Below are 17162 nucleotides of genomic sequence, written 5' to 3'. Positions count from 1 at the left end.
AACCATTTTTAACAGAGTAAATAATAACTACTAAAAAGAAACTATTTTAATGCTTCTATAATTCTTACGGCCACAGCACGGCGACGATAACGGCAATGGCATTTCATTTCTTTAATACGTGTGAGGGAGACGTATGATAATGTTTTTTTCTTTTGGTGAAGCAGACATTTTTTTTTATTTTTTATTTTTTTTTTATTATTTTAATATACATCATATGGGTTACATTAATACATACATATTTTGCAAAATATAATATTAAGGTTCATATATGGTACATACGTACATCATTTGTCTCATTTTCAACGACTCTTTCTTACATTATATTATTTAGTGTTTTTGAAAGAGCTGCAGCATTATTGTGATAAAGAACACAAATTTTATGCTTTTCTGTGCCGTTACCTTGCCGTAGCTGTAGGAATTATAAAAGCACCCATTAGGTGGGTACTTTTAACCACTAAACCGTATGAATCTTATGAACACCCAACCTACTAGACAATTACATGAGTTTTATAATTGAAAAACAATATGGATCACATATCCACCTACAACAACAAAAATCTCTTCTTCATCAGGTCTTGATATTATTTTTTGAACATTTTCTAGGTATTCCTGCAACAATCGTTTTGTCCTTCTGTGCGTTGAAGCAACATCGCAGGTGTCTAGAAGAAGAAGGAGAGATACCAATAGGTAATTTTATTTAAATATTGATGAATGTTGTAATTATCCGAGTTCTCTTATTTTTAAGTTTTCTACATCATTGTTAAGATTATAAATGTTACAGATTATGTAGTTCAAGATTAAGAAACCATTGAATATTTCAAGTTACATAGACACAAAAAAGGTTTTGAGTGACAACTTATAAAATAACTAGAAAATCCACTAATTTTCAACATAGATGTTGTTGGTAGATGAGTATAGTTCAATTAATTTTGTTTGTTCACTCACTCTCAGTTTTGACGTACTCGGAGAACATTGTAATAATGATTTTTGATTATTTGGTAATGGTTTTGTTTGGTTCCAGCGTCAACAACACGTCAACTGATGATGACGAGGAGTTAAATGATGAAGACTACCAGGACTTCCTCGCAGAAATTCTGTCTGAGAATCTCAATAATTAAGTCTGAAGTTTCTGGAAGTATCTAGTCAAATGTCTTTATACCATCATCGTATTATAAAACATCTTGTTGTATTGAGCATTTAAGTTTTTATACATCATTTTTATATTAAGAGCATTTCAACTCCGATTTTAAATTTAATTATTGTAAAATATTTTTACTAATTAAAAATGTAAGCAACGATATCAATTAACGATGTCAATAAAGTAAAATATAGTTAATTCTTAATTACTTTACTCAAACAATCAACATGGTTGCCATTGTACAAAAGAGAAAATCATCAATAAATTTTATTTTAATCCATATATCAGTACATAGGTAAAAAGTTATCAATATTGTTCTGTAGCACATTTTGAAAAATGATCATTAAAAAAGTTTTTGACTTCGATATACCATATCTATTGACACAGTCAATTATTTTAAATTTGATAAAACATCCTCATATCCTTTACCATTTTTAATATTGCTTCAATTTAAATTTCATATCATTTTAGATTGGGAGTATACTGTGGAGTATTCATTTAAGCTATGTACTTGTACTTACCTTCTCGATTATTAAATAACATCTTCGGTTACTTTTAACAACTTCATTATATTTAGTTTTAAAAAATCACTCTTCTTGATAATTTTCCAATGAACGTAACATAAAATGAATTGAGAACCAATCTAAGTACCATATTTTTATGTCACTAAATCTAGCCAGTGATATATACATTATTATTTCTATATACTTTATTATTGATAAGTGTTTTACAGTAAGAAAATTGTTCTAAGTGTAAAGTTTAGATAAGTTTTTTGATATTATACGATACATGAAAACAATGAATTGTAATGTATGTACGTAACAATTAAGAACTTTTATCCAATGAATATTATTATTGTGTTCAGCAATCATATTTTGACCAGTTAAATAATTACCAGTTTGTCAATAAGAAATTTTCCAAAAATAAAAATAACATTACTTACATGTTTACCATACAATATTATGTACATTTTACATACGTACACTATGTATTTATTTGAGTAGGCAAGATTTTGATGTTTATAAAATAATATCCTATGATTAAAATACTGACTTTATAATATAGTTGTTTTACGTTAGTTGAGATTTCAGACAATAGAATACCTATCTACAATATCTATAAGTGTTCTGGGGTCAGATAATGAGCGCTAGTTTATCATTCGGTGTATTAAAACATATTTCAAAACATCCCATGTTATTATCAAATCTATCTTATCTTTGATAAAGTTGCCATAATTTCATGTTTTGTGTTCTACATATTTTTATATATAAAACAGTTTCTTTGAGCCGCATTTATTACACGCCTAAGGATGTGGAAAGGTTTTCAATGCCGACTAATAGCCATAGATCCCTTGTCACAACAAATACTACCTTTTTAGTGGCTGCCGTTAAAGGGGGCTTTACAATTTATTTTTTAATGTCCATCAACTTACTTCCTTAGAATAAAATAAAAAGATTGCATTTTTTGGCTAATATAATTTTAATGTTTACAAATAAAGAATTCATAGGTACTATTAGAAATTGAGAGTGAGTATTTAGTAAGAGGAATATTTTGCATTATTTAATTAATTTGTTCACTGTATTGTTATTAACAAGCATGCTTAAAATCAGAAAATATCAAATTGATGTTTCTGAGAGAATGAATAGGTAGTAAAAATAATTTCACATGGTAAATTAATTCATGTATTTAATTTATTTTCTCTAAACTTGCATTAAGAAAGATATGCTCTAGAAAATATAAACAAAATGAAGTGGGAGATTCCCAATGATGGAATCCATTTTTATTTTTCTTTAGGCCAAATAATAAAAATCTTGTATTATTGCAACATATGTTCTTTTGCGCCTAATAAACTAATAAATATCACGCTTTTTAAATTAATTTGAGAAAATCATCATATTTTCAATATGCCGCAGTAGGTACCATTCAAAATAATTTTCCACAACACAATATTTTGTTATAATATTAATGAAAACAATATGCATTGTTCTTTATATCAGTACGTGGAACCAATTATTTTAATTTCCCAGTTGTAGTTATTGAATTACCGCAAATTTGGGTTTTCAAGGAATAGAATAATATCTTCTGTGTTTCATTATGACGCTAGTTTATCCATTGACTTGCAGCATTTGTATTTCTAAATAATGTAGACATGTTGTTTAAATAATGTGAATAAAATGTTGTAAAACTGCGATATATATGAAATAAAATAAAATAATTGAGATGATAAAGTTTTTTTCTTCTAAACACCACCCCTACTTGCTTCACATAAATATATTTATTTATCTGCAATGTCATGAATATAATCAAACATACTAATTTCAGTTTTCGGTGCATAGGAGATTATTGTATTCCTGCATAGTGCGTAAAATTATTCAAGATCAAAGATTGGACTATTATTAATGCTACTTGAAAAAGCTTTCCCAACCATATTATTTTCCCAGTATGACCATTCTTTGGAACATAAAAAATCTCAGTGTTTGGACGAGATAGGTATACAGGGTGGTCCAAAAAATAGTGCCAAGCGATAGTCCAGAGGTATACTATATATATATATATATATATTTACCCCCATTATTGACCGGTCAGTGGCTGAGTTGACATAGCGTTTTGGTCCCACCCAGGCGTAGTGTGTTCAATTCCTCGGCTGGCTATGTCATCCATCACAACACAAGTAACATTTTCCGCTTACGGTGGTGGTAGTAGGAGATTTTCAAATATTGTCAGGTTATTTGTAACCTGGGAATGTTTATCTTTCATTAAAAAAAAAATTACTTGTTCTGCTACTTTTTGTAGTTTTCGAATTATTGTTTTATTCCAATTTTTTTCTGAAACCTTGACTTACAGGAGACTATTAGTAATTTTACAGATTTGCTATAATTTTATATTTTAACTCCTTCAGTAATCATAAAAAAATAACACTTTTTTTTTAAAATGATTATATTTATTTACTGAACAAATATATCCTTCATAAAAGCTATTACATATATATATTATTTTTTATTCATCGTAATTAATTAAAAGTGCTTTTAAAATGCAAATAAAAACCTAGAAATATCGGAAATGAATCACATAATTCAAACAAAAAACACAACTTCATCATTACTCAAAACACTGTGCACTACTAACATTGTGCGATGTCACATGAGATTGGGAGACAGGTGGGGGGTGGTACCTCGTTTTAAATCATTGCAGCTGTCTTTTGTCTCGCTTCCACATACCATAAATTGTATTTATTTTCACCCGAGTATATTCGGGAGTGGTCTTTGCTGCAGATAAAGTTTGCGCGAGTTACTTTGGGTGTGAGAATTATCACACATAATAGCCGCCCGAGTATACTCGGGCGTAGTCCGAAACACAAAGATTTACAGTAAAGATATTATATTCACTTTGCATAATTGTTTTAAAAAGAACATTACTTTGGCCCCACCAAGATTAACAAAACAAGAGGAGTACAAGTAAATTATCAAAAATTATATATTTTACTGCATAAAAATGAGATACATTTATATATACATATTATTTAAAAAAATAAAAGTAATTTGAAATTCAAAAGTAGTGTTGACACTTCAATACGAATACATATAATATTTATTTTTAAAGCTCACCATCACACTACTACCATGTTCGTACATTCTCAAACTTCTCAACCAAAAACATAGTAGTGCCATGTATAAAAACATGTCTTCACAAATAAGACTATCCTTACAAAAAATTTACAATTTTGTGACGAAATAATCTATTCATTGAATTTGAATGATTAATTAAAGTTAATTTTTTATACTCCTTAACCCGTCCCATCTGAAGTTATTTTGATTGAAACTGACTGACACAGCAACTGGATTAAAATATGTCTTGAATTTATTGAGAGAGTAAATATGGCATAATTTTTTGCATTTTTTATTAAATAAATTTGTATTAAATAAATAATATTAAAAAAAATAAATTATTTTTTATAAATTAAAATATATCTTAACACACTTCAACTGGGCGAAAACAAGGGTCCCATTCCAGAAAACAAGGGTCCCATTTGAGAAAACAAGGATCCCATTCGAGAAAACAAGGGTCCCATTCGAGAAAACAGGGGTCCCATTCAAGAAAATAGATTTTGTTAGAAAATAATATATATTTTAATGAATTTTTCACATAGTTCTCACCACACCCCAACTGTAAAATTATTGTCCAAAATTAAAACTCATTTTTGTAATACGACTCCATAAACAGAAGTTAAAGTTAGTGTTGGGCCATTTAGTGATGTTTTATGCTTAAAAATTTATTTTTTATTACTTTACAATTTTTTTTTTCATTTACGCTCAAATCATTACAAAAAAACTTCCACATTTTCAATGGGATAAGTGTAAGGATGTATTACCCGTTCTACAGGTTTAAATATAGTTTCCTTTTGGTAAGTTTTTAGATTCTCACGGCCAAAAGCATTTTTATTGTTTGTTTTTGGGGTGTTATGCCGTGTTGCGCTAACTCCTTCTTTAGCCGACGTTTCGGACAGCGTTGCAGTGTCCATCATCAGGGCAGATCCGGTAGATCCGAAGATGTGATCACATCTTCGGATCTACCGGATCTGCCCTGATGATGGACACTGCAACGCTGTCCAAAACGTCGGCTAAAGAAGGAGTTAGCGCAACACGGCATAACACCCCAAAAACAAACAATAAAAATAGTTTCCTTTTGCTAAAATATATTCCCACACAAAAGACAAGAATTTGAAGATGGGGAAGACATGGTTCACATTTTTAAATACATATACACACAGATGGGACCTTCAAAAAGAGATTAATATAAAAATATTGGACAGCAATGCCTTTTCCGCAATTTAAGTAAGACCGGCGTAAAAGATAGAACTACCCTTCCCACCAGAAGTGTATTAAGATGGCAATGCATTCTACTATTTACGTAAAAATAAACATTTTGTTGAGAGGTATAAATTATGGTGGTCAGGAGGGAAGGTCTTCTAAGACATTGGCCCTAAATTGTGGCGGCTCGGAGTGCATAGGTTAAGAAAAAATTCTCACTTTTATTGTCAAAAGAATTTAGAAAACAGACAAGCTACTCAGACTTAAACTGAGTAACTGAGAAATGTGAGTAAACTTTTTACAAAATCAGATACATATTATTAAAATTATTCAGATCCCTGTAATCTCCAATAGAAAAACAAATATATATTAGTAAATCGTAATATCGTTTATTTTAACCCATCTCGAAATAATTACAAATAAATGCTTTTTAAGGTTTGTACATATTCAGTGGTGTCATCCAGTTTTCGTAATAAGTTTCCGACAAATTATTCCAATACATAGTGAAGTTACAGTTTCTTTTTAACCATTCAGGTACGTAATACATACATTTTAGATGGCAAGGGAGAGTTTATTTATAAAGAATTTTAATAGTTGTCATAAAGTTTAACAAAGGCTATCCGGAAACATTGGAAAACTGCTGGATGACAGCACTGTATATGTTGACATGGAATCCCTAGATAGGTCATTCGTTGCTAATAAGCCAGAGCTCTGGAAACATGTAACATATAAATGCACTAAGTTATAGTTTGGTAACACTCAAGTGTATTGAGGGCATGTCTCTGTGTCCGAGATAAAGTCAATTTTATCTTGCTTCGGGTGAAATCGATCAAACATTTTCAATATCGAATTTCTTTCCTGAACAGATAATTAAATTAATTTGCCTGTCGCGGCCAGGTCAGTCGAAAATTCTAAGTAAATTAGCGAAATTAATCACACTTCTAAGGATTTTCTATTCAGTGGTTTGGTATTGTTGTCAAGACAACTGGCACAAAGATATTTTTTAAATTTATTCAATTCAAGTATAAGAATTTTCTTTTGGACTGCAGTCTTTTGATTGCAGCAATTGAAGATAATGTGAAAATGCTAAATGATTAGTGTATTCCAATCTAAAGTGTCATATCCACTCAAGCGATTGGTCGAGCGATATTTATACATTTACCTTATTATTTAACTAATACCATTCCTTGACATATTAATATAGAAACATATGAAGGTGCTTACTGCGGTTTAAAGCCAATGTATCCACCTAGATTTCACTGTCTATCCCAAAATATTCCAAAAATCGCTCGAGTGGATTTTATATACCAACGCACTCCCATAAGGAAATCATAGTTGTAAATGAAATCTTCAAGGATGTAGGGTATCTTAGAAAATTAACTATGCATGTAAATACATAGAAAAGCAGATAAAATTATTTACACAAGATGTACTACGCTTATAGGTAAACTCACTAACAGTCACAAACATAAGACTTTTGTCTTTGACATTAAACATTAACAGACATAAATATATTTTCCACTGTGAATCACAATTTCATTTCTTTCAAAACAGTCATGGATTAATATTACCAACTACAAAATTGGTCAATTTTTTTTACCCTTAGATACAAAAAGCATATGTAGTGACCCAACTATCATTCTAATACTTGCATGATTTGTGGTTTTATGACTATTCTGCCTCAGACAACCACAACCAAGCATAATATGTAACATTATATTATATATCTATGGACACAATCAACTTTAACAGCCCCACATATAATATACACTAAGCACATTACACATAATACAATTTGAAAATAAGCAAACAAATCTTCAATAAAACCCATCAGTCAATATTGATACCTAAATCATAATACATTCTAAAAACAGCAAAGAAAAAAACTTTGTAATTTTCATTGGGTTCAACCACATATCCAAATTAATAGATGAACCAATCAGCGAAAGGGGAACTTTTATAAATGTGTTATAATTTGCCCACCTCACTCAATTTTAGCCTCACTACACCAGGCGAGAAATATTCAGATCCTGCGCAGAAAAGTCCCACAGTGGACAGCGCTGCAAACCTTTGCCTTACTTTAGCGAACTTTACTTTTCTGCGCATGATTTTGTCAATTCAACGTGAGCTCTTCAGTGATTGTACAACTAATGTCATACTTTATTAAAAAATATGGTCATGTGGTTTGCCTCCAGCACGTCAAAATGATACCCAGATTTTATGTTAGGGTTAGTCTATTAATTTGAATGTATGTGTTCATCACATCATAAACACTAAGAGCAAAAATATATTTTATGCACCAACAAAAAACATTTTTAAGATGTTGGAATGTTTTAAACCTCCCATTTCACACAAGGTCAACTATGAAAAAAAACTACAATAAAAATTGATTGAGAATCTCCTTATGTTTAACTTTTTATGCACTGTACAATTAACATCTATAAGCACACATCTATTTTAGTGCTTGGTTTCAAGAAAAATCAAATAAAAATTCTGCGCCGTTTTGGATTTTAGGTTATTCAATCAAATTACACATAGGCCTTTTTTTAATAGTGGGCATGATTTAGAACTACACACCATGGGTAAATATTATAAATATGAAAAGTGTTGACATTATGAACTAGAACTTAATTCTGGATTGTTCCAGCTGAATCCAAGCACCGTTATAGAATATACACAGGAAATCTATTTGCTGGCATCCTTTTGTTCGGAAGGATTGTTTTAATTAAGTAGCTCCAAAAACATATGAATTTGCCACCTTTAACATTATGTATGCAAGAAATATATCTAATCTCTTACTATTCAATGTAGCCTGTTGTCCCACTGGTCAGTAAGCAATCAGCATAAACCGAATGCTGCAAAACCCTGCTCAGAAAATTAAGTTCGCTATAATAAGGTAACGGTCTGCAGCGCAGTTTAGCGTGGAACTTTTCTGCGCAGGGTCTTACAGCATTTGGTTTATGTCGATTTCTTACTGACCCATGGGACGACGGGCGTAATCGGGAATGTTAAAAATACCGAATTATATCTTTATAAATAAAAATGTAAATGTTCATTTGTCAAAATCTTAAATATCCAAAAGTTCTTCACACAGTTCTTTTTAAATTTTGACACAACGTTGCATATGAATATGATTGTTTTTATATACCTATACAGAGTGTATCGGAATATACCCGACAAACTATAACCAGCTATTCCTTAGCACATTTGGAGTAAAAAATGTTATAGGCACTTTGCTGTCCGGTAACATTTTTTTTTAATAATAAATTTACCACTGATATTTTCACCACATGTCACCACTGTTTTATCCTTTGTCATAGTTTGAAAATCCATCTGGCAATATTTTATTCGAGTTTCGTTGAATAATATACGTACGTACCTACATTGGCGCGCTTTTACAATCACAACGAAATGGCATGGCACCATTCGTCTCATTTTTAACAATTATTATTTAGCTTGTATGAAAGAGCGAAGACGCTTTTTGACACACTTGCTAATAACAGCTGCTGAACACGAGAAACAATGCAAATGACAGTGACTGAGTGTGGATTTTTTTATAGTTTTTTGTTTTTAATTGAAAAAAAATGTTACCGGACAGCAAAGTGCCCATAACATTTTTTACTCCAAATGTGCTAAGGAAAAGCTGGTTAAAGTTTGTCGGGTACGTGCCGATACACCCTGAATAGATGTCACCTGTCACAGGTAAAAAAATGCTTTTTTTTTAAAAACAGTGCAATCTGTGAAACATGCTACCCGGCTCAGAACAGATATTGTCTTGTGAGTCGGGTAGCGCACATGATTTGTAATTAACCATTTATGTTAATAAACGACCGGGTTACCGGCAATATATAAAATGCTTTTTTTTTTAAACTGTGCCATCTTTTTAACGTAAAAGCAACACGCACTATTGTTTCTCTATCTGCATAGAAAGAATGAGCCGCAGCAAAGTGCGGCGGGGTATAGCTAGAATATAATAAATTACTGTAAAAGTTTTCAGAAATCAACTTTTTTACAGAGACAAATTCATTTAAAATAAAGAGGATTTATCAGAAGGATTATAAAAATTTGGGTCTTGGAGGGACTTGATAGATGTGTATATTTAATACTAAACCTATTTCACTATTATGTCATTTAATTTACGAACAACAATAATATTAACATATCTTCTTCTAAAATCATTCAAAAACTTCCAACATACTTTTGTCAGTAGATGGAGACTCTTCAATTCAACTTCTATTATGTACTTACACACATATTTAAATATTATAGAAGTGTATTATCAAAGATATTAGAAGAACGAGATGTGCTATGAGCAGTTCATACTGTGTGGAATTGTTGTGCCCAGTGTCGTCGGTTTTGTTCACCAATACTACTGCACACCTTCGCTTACGCTAAGGTATCCGAACTAATACATAGAACAGATATCTGTGCGTACACGTCCCGATAGTATTCAAAGTACCCTAATTAGGTAGTACTCCGCCTACGGTCCGGCGGCCAACATAGCATATCTCGTTCTTCTAATATCTTTGTGTATTATATATGTGTAAAGCGCCCTTGAGGTGATTTTACACAAAAACGGCGCTATATAAATCATCCAAATATTATTATTATGCAAAAAATTTACTTATTCTGTTCACTTTCACAACTAAAACATACCGTCCTATTTTTATATCCCTTCATCTATTTTACTTTGCATTTTTATACCTCACATACACATGCAGCCGCTATGTATTACAAAATATACATTGAAATGGGATTCTACTTCGATTTGGAACATGAATAAATTTATGAATTAAATGAATAAATTTTTAAAATCGTTTTGTGAAATAACACTATTTGTAAAAGCAACATCAAAATCAAGTTAAGTATTTAATAAAACTAAAGAAAACCAAAGCCTTCTAATTCCTTGAAAATGGAAACAGTTCTTCTAAAATATGCGCAATTACCACAAATCTTAATCTCTAAGGAAATCAAATTGAAGATGCAACTTGATTTCACAATGTCAATTTTACAAGAAGGAATGTTACACAAAGTGCAAGGTAGCGCATAAGTCCTCATTTTATTTCCCAAGGCAGTATAACTTTGATTGTAAATAAAATGAATTATCATAATGCAATTATTTCGCATTCTCTTCAAGTATAGCGATCCATGGTTTGTCAATCTGTATTCTACTTCTGTTTACTTCACAAACGTCGCGATGACTTAAAACGCAATTTGCAAAAATGAGACAATCTTCCGATAGGGTGATGACTTTTGCGCCACCTAGTAGAATTGAGGTCAATAACATGCAAATTTTATTGATAATGTGTATACTCTTTGTATGTCCACAATAAGAATAAAGGTGGTTATATAAGATTTAAAACTATTTTTCTTAATCTATGCCATTATTTTTGACTTAATCAAGTCTTATTTTAAATTTTGTATAAAAGTTGACATAAAATGTTTAAAAAACTGACAAGTTCTGTTTTAACCTTTTAAAACGAGCCCGAGAATAACTGTAGTCATTTAAAATTAGTAAGTTTAGATTAAAAATAAGTATCTTTACTAAGGAAAATTAGTAATAGGAATTGACAAAATACTGTCAAACTCAACTCAATTACTGTTAAACTTGTTGTGAAATCAGATATGAGCGCATCAGCAGAATGCTGCCTGCTCATTACATAATAATAATAATAATAAAAATTAGCACATTAAGTTCGTAAGTGTAATAAATAACAATGATGAGAAAATTTTTATGAATATATTGAATATAAACCCTTAGTCAAACCATCAGAAATGTGTAACAGTTTTAAAAGTATTAAAAATACTTTTTAGAGTATATTGAAAATATGATACACTTATTAGAGGTGGGTCCTGTGAGAACTTTTCGTTACTGGGTACAGTGAGTACAGGTACAAAAAAATACCTGTTAAAAATACCGGTTAGAAAATACTCAAAAGTATTTTATACTTACCTGAGGATTTTAGTATCTAGGGTCAAAAAGTAATAAATACTCAGTCCCAGCATAAAATACTTATGAGTATTTTGTAACACCTCTCCTATAATACTTAAGACAATCTTTCATTGTTTGTAATTAGCTCTGTAAATGTAGCCATGTATGTACTAAGAGTTGATAAATACTGTTGCATTGTTGGCATAAGACGCTGTTAATATTACTATAAAATAAAGGCAACCACAAAAACATAACAGAATATTATCAATATACATAGATGAGGCGGTACTTACGTCTGTTTAATAATAGGAAAAAATTTAAAAAACTAAAATAATTTATCATTGAGTACAAAGTCATTTTAAAACAGTCTTCTGATTTCAAAGGAACTTAAAACTAAGAATAGATTTAACTAAAAAAACTATGTAACAAGGGTAAAGTTTATAGAAAAATTTGTATTACACGGTATAATATACCACAATGGACCAGAATTCTTTGGCACAAGGAATATATAATATGTATGACTTTTATTATTAAAAATATATCTTGAAGTTTATAAAAATAATTTCCAAAATTAACAAGCTAAGTATAATTATGCATATATATATGGGGTGTCATAAAGTGCACTAACTTCGGAAGGTGATTCTACACGATGGTAGGAGTAAAATAGATAAATGATTTTTTTTAAATCTAACTATTTTTGCATACAAAAAGACCTATTTTACCTTACCTATTTTAACTTACCCGATAAATTCGCTGTGAGCTAACCGAGAATGAGTGTAGAAATGTTGCATATTTGTCATAACCATAAACATGAACCGTATCCATGGAAACCGCAAGTAAACAATAACATCAGACCGAAAGTTTGATGTTTACAATGTGCTACAGAATCGTTTATTGGAAATCAAATTCAAAAAGAGAACTTCACTAAATTACGAAAATGTAGGTATACTTTTAATTCCCGGTGTGCGGTGCGTTCATTTCCATCATGTAGCCCGTATACATGATGAATGTTTACCCGTACTTCGTGGGTAAAGCCAGGCATTGTCACAGTAATTAAATAACACAATTACCCACAAAAGGAACAGAATTTTAACAGTTAGGTAAGTCAACAACTAAAACACAATGTCGTCACAAGTCTTTGGAGAAAACACGCACTGAATAAAGATGTTCATTTAAGTAAGTCTTAATAAATACACACTAGAGAAAGACACACTACATTAACAAGTTTTGATTATAACAATCAAGTTTTTAAAGTCAAACACTGCTTAAATCAAGTACATTAAATTATCAGATACTTTGCGAACAAAATAAAAGTTATAGACACGACGCATGGCAAGTAACGTTGCATTCAAATTCAACACTGACTGACGCAGGACGGTAGATTTGGCAACAAAGCAAAAAAATATATAAAGCCAGCTGCACACGGCTGACCAATTTTACCTGAAATGTTCCACTAAAAATTTCGAAAAGTTATTTATCTTTATTTAGTTTTTTTTTTTTACTCGTACTATCATGTAGAATCACCTCCCAAAGTTAGTGCACTTTACCCCCAGACACCCTGTATATGTAAATATATTGGCTTCGGTTACTTTTGAATCTGTGTTACAGCACACCTAACATGAATGAACTAGAAAGAAAATGATGACTCTGGAAGTCAGTAATTATTGTCAAAATTGCACCTCTTTGGCATGTATGTTGTTGTACGTGTGTCAGTTCCTTCAGGAATTACCTTCACAACGGTTTCCACTGGATACCCGGATGGTGGGGATATCTTGGGAGCCACGCAGCCAAGTGCAGCTTGATGGACTGTAACGATACTAGATACCTTCTTGCTGTTCTGCCTGGTGAGAGTGGCTTCGTCCGCTGGCATCACAAGCCTGTCGTGCTGGTATTGGATGCATTCTTCCCTCGCTTCCATCACAGCTGCAAACACAATCTTCTGAACCCGAATCTGAAAAGTTTCTGGAAGATCTTTCGTCATAACGCACATGCTCAAAAAGAAATCATCTGTTGCGTTGTGTTCCTTCACCGACTTTGGCAAAGTCTGCACTACATTCTTCAGTTCAGATTCCACGTAGTTCTTGAATGGTTTGTTTACACTCTTCTTCTGGCTTTTTCTAATATAAGGAGCGTGTGTCACGGTGCTGTTGTCATCTGAAGGAAGTTCAAGTCCAAATCCAGTCTCTTGAGAGGCATTAACGGAAGAGTCTTCGTATAAGCCTTCGGGACTGTGGTTTACGTGGGGTTGGGTGAATGCTGGCTTTGGGAGTTCTGATTGCGGGCTATGATACACGCTGTGAGTGTAAATCGGACTTGAAATGTAAGGATTGACCAGGTTCATGTTCTTTTGCATTATGTAATTATATCGGTTTGTTCTTTCCTGTTCAAGAACAGCTTCCCTTTTCTTTTGGATAGTCTCTCTATGTTTGTCCCTTATTCTTTTCCAAAAAGGTTTGCTGGGTTCCTTTGCTGAAAGTTAAACATAAAATCAATAGATGTAATAATTTTGACAAATCATAGGTCCGATTTTAAAGAAATTTTCTTTATGGGTTCACTAATGCCATATTAAGTAAATTCGTGGTTAAATCAAATCAATAACTATAGAAAACACTTTCTTTTCACTGGCCCGTTATAAAAAAAGATTGTAAAATTAAGTATGTTTGAAAACAGATGATAAAGGAGAACACTTTAATATGATTATGATACCTACCACAAAATAATACAGTGAATATTACAATTATATATGTACACATAAATAATCCTAAAATTAATAAATACAAACACTTAGGCGGGTCAGTATCAGGAACATCTTCTATTACTTCTTTAGGGATCCAATGACAATGTAGTCTACGCATGCATTCAGCAACAGTATCCATGGCCTTGGCTTCCAAAGATTCCATTTGACCCGAGAATGGGACGGTTTACAATGGAACTAAGTGGACTAAGCCTCTCCCACTTAATATATGTAAGCCTAGAAGCTGTAATATAAAAAAATACACAATTAATTTGAAGCAACAAATTTAAAACAAAATCCTCAAAAATTACTACTTGAATGTAAAATTAATATCCGTAAGTATTTCTTAGATTTCAGATCTTTAAAATATGGTACGTTTCTAGGCCATTGCGCAACAGAAAGAGTAGGTAGATATCAAGGACATGCAGTTACAGAAAATCGATATGTGCATTTAATTTATTAAACAATTAAAGCTCAAAAGCTTCCAAATGCTTTGACCCTTTGCCGAATGAAATTAGGTTAATGCTAACACAGAAAAAGTTGTAAATCATTTATTCCCACCAAGGTATTAATTTTAATCACTGCAACTGGGAAAATTTCAAATGCACTACGTATCCTCCACTATTATTGACCATTACAGATAACCGAAGATACAGGATCATACGGTTTACCGGCGTCCGAAAATATCCGTTGATCGTAAAAAGGCAAAAACTACAAGTCACTTCAAATTGCCAAATTGGCTTGCTTATAAGCAAGAATAAAATGGTTCTAACGAGATTTAGCGTTGATTTCATAGAAAAGAAGATATTTTCGATATCGGTGTTCATAAGAGGTGGACTTTGAAACATTATTTACTTACTTCTGCAAATGTTCTACATTTCCTGTAGCAAAACAATAACACAGAAAAATGGTTTTCACATCAATCCGGAAGCAAAACAAAAACAATATTCTCCGCGGTTTCTGGAAATGTCAAAAACTTGCAGGTACTGATGTGAAGTTGTCGCAAGAACCAAAACCACAGATTTTCCACGGACATAGACATACCACTACTCCACGGTAGTGATGGGCAGGATCAAAATGATGGAAACATCAAAAGAATCGAGTGATTAATCGATTTTATCGCTCGGAGTTCAACGGGAGCAGTATCCGTGCAATAATACAATATTTCATCCCCACGGACAAAAAAACCTGGAGACTAAACGAAAACCAAATATAAAATTAATATATCGGGCTGAATGGATTTTTCACAACAATTACATAGGAGTAGGTACATAACCTTAAAATACATGTGAACCCTAGATTTTTCATAGTTTTTTTATTAATCACATATCTAATCACACTTTTCTTATTGGATCTACATTATTTGATATCTGTCTGCCGTGGGACGAACCACATTTAGGAAAGTGAATTCTGACCATAACCTTGTACCTATTGTAGTACCGCCCAGCATAAAATGTGCTTTTCCTTCTTTAGACGCTCATTAAAAAAAAAAACAGGAATATAAAGAATTAAATAAAATAACGGAAAGTCCAATTATGTCCTGTCTGTGCGAACCGTATCAAAATTTTGCTAATAAACAATAAACGGCGTTAATCTCCAGTGACCTACTATGGTACTGTATATTATCTCCATATATAGTTAGTAATAGCATGGTAATAGCATTGATCATAAATATGTCGAATTGTATTATATATTTGTACAGCGCACTTTAGGTGTTATTGCACAAAAACAGAGCTATACAAAAAATCATCCAAATATTATTATTATCATTATTATTAAGAGGTGGGGCAGTACTATTTTTGATGTTTCTGATATTTTTTGTTGAAATATGATTTTTCCCGGTAGAGTTACTGTTTTTAATGGATAAGATTATTTCTATAACACAGGTCTGCGACTTTTTTTCTTTGAAATAAGAGGTAATTCCTATGTAATTTTGGTTGCTGAATTCTGGAAAATAATTTAAAAACTTCCATCACGTAAGGTTTTTCTGCAAAACGCAAAATACTGTGGGATTGCCTATCTTAAGGCGCAAAACGGGGTTTATTGCCGAAATATATATTTTTTATTAATTCCAACTTATTATAAGATAATGTTATGTTTTGTAGACTGAAACAAAACTTTTAGTAAGTCATGACGATAAAAATAGTAAGCGTTGAATCATGTATATATCGGGATTTTCCTTAGTAAGTACGATGAGAGAATGCCGGAATTCCCAAAGTGCCCACCCACTTCCATGCCTTTTCATTTATTTATTTCTGTTCCAACTTTCGTAACGTACATTTCAAAAATGACTTCAAGAGGTTGTGTAAATTTTTCTGAGAGTTTTTGCTATATTTGTGGTGAATTTATAGTGTAAAAACAACAAAGAAATATTACTGTTTTTTTAAGTATATTTTGCGTATTTTGGTGTGAAGATTGGGGACCAGGACAAATCTTGGGCCCGCATGGAGTTTGTTCAGGGAGTGTTGAAGGACTTAGAATGTGGTCAAAAGGTAAAGTTAAATCTTTTCGTTTTAGTGTTCCCATGATCTGGAGAGAGCCTTGAAACCA

The 17162-nt window shown here is 31.7% G+C and overlaps 2 protein-coding genes across 13 annotated transcripts in view; one reads left to right on the top strand and one right to left on the bottom strand.

Annotated features, from left to right (window-relative positions):
* Mp (collagen XV/XVIII-type protein multiplexin) overlaps window positions 1-3436 on the top strand; it is an 895293-nt gene extending 891857 nt beyond the window's left edge. For 4 of the 11 annotated variants that reach the window (XM_089633236.1, XM_089633237.1, XM_089633239.1 and 1 more), the window contains 2 exons: window positions 604-687; window positions 1022-3434. In XM_089633236.1, the coding sequence (XP_089489362.1) occupies window positions 604-687; window positions 1022-1118 (181 nt within the window). In that variant the 3' untranslated portion in view covers window positions 1119-3434. Of the gene's footprint in view, window positions 1-603; window positions 688-1021 lie in introns of all 11 variants that reach the window. The other 7 variants (XM_089633234.1, XM_089633232.1, XM_089633230.1 and 4 more) reach the window with 3 other exon arrangements.
* Window positions 3437-11640: 8204 nt separating this feature from the next.
* Window positions 11641-15592, bottom strand: LOC149422344 (uncharacterized). Of its 2 annotated transcripts, none has more exons than XM_089633735.1 (3): window positions 15472-15592; window positions 14661-14856; window positions 11641-14347 (listed from the first exon to the last, which is right to left on the bottom strand). In XM_089633735.1, exons 2-3 carry the CDS (start codon window positions 14776-14778, stop codon window positions 13533-13535), a joined length of 933 nt encoding a protein of 310 aa, XP_089489861.1. In that variant the 5' UTR covers window positions 14779-14856; window positions 15472-15592; the 3' UTR covers window positions 11641-13532. The 2 variants fall into 2 exon arrangements, with proteins under 2 accessions (XP_089489861.1, XP_089489862.1); XM_089633736.1 differs by having other exon boundaries at window positions 14698-14856.
* Window positions 15593-17162: the final 1570 nt, after the last annotated feature.

The sequence above is a fragment of the Hesperophylax consimilis genome, chromosome 7, assembly GCF_061612785.1.
Source record: "Hesperophylax consimilis isolate HC1 chromosome 7, BYU_Hcon_1.0, whole genome shotgun sequence".
In the NCBI taxonomy this organism is placed as follows: Eukaryota; Metazoa; Arthropoda; class Insecta; order Trichoptera; family Limnephilidae; genus Hesperophylax; species Hesperophylax consimilis.
Note: the sequence above shows the minus strand (reverse complement) of the source record. Positions and strands in the feature narration are given on the sequence as shown.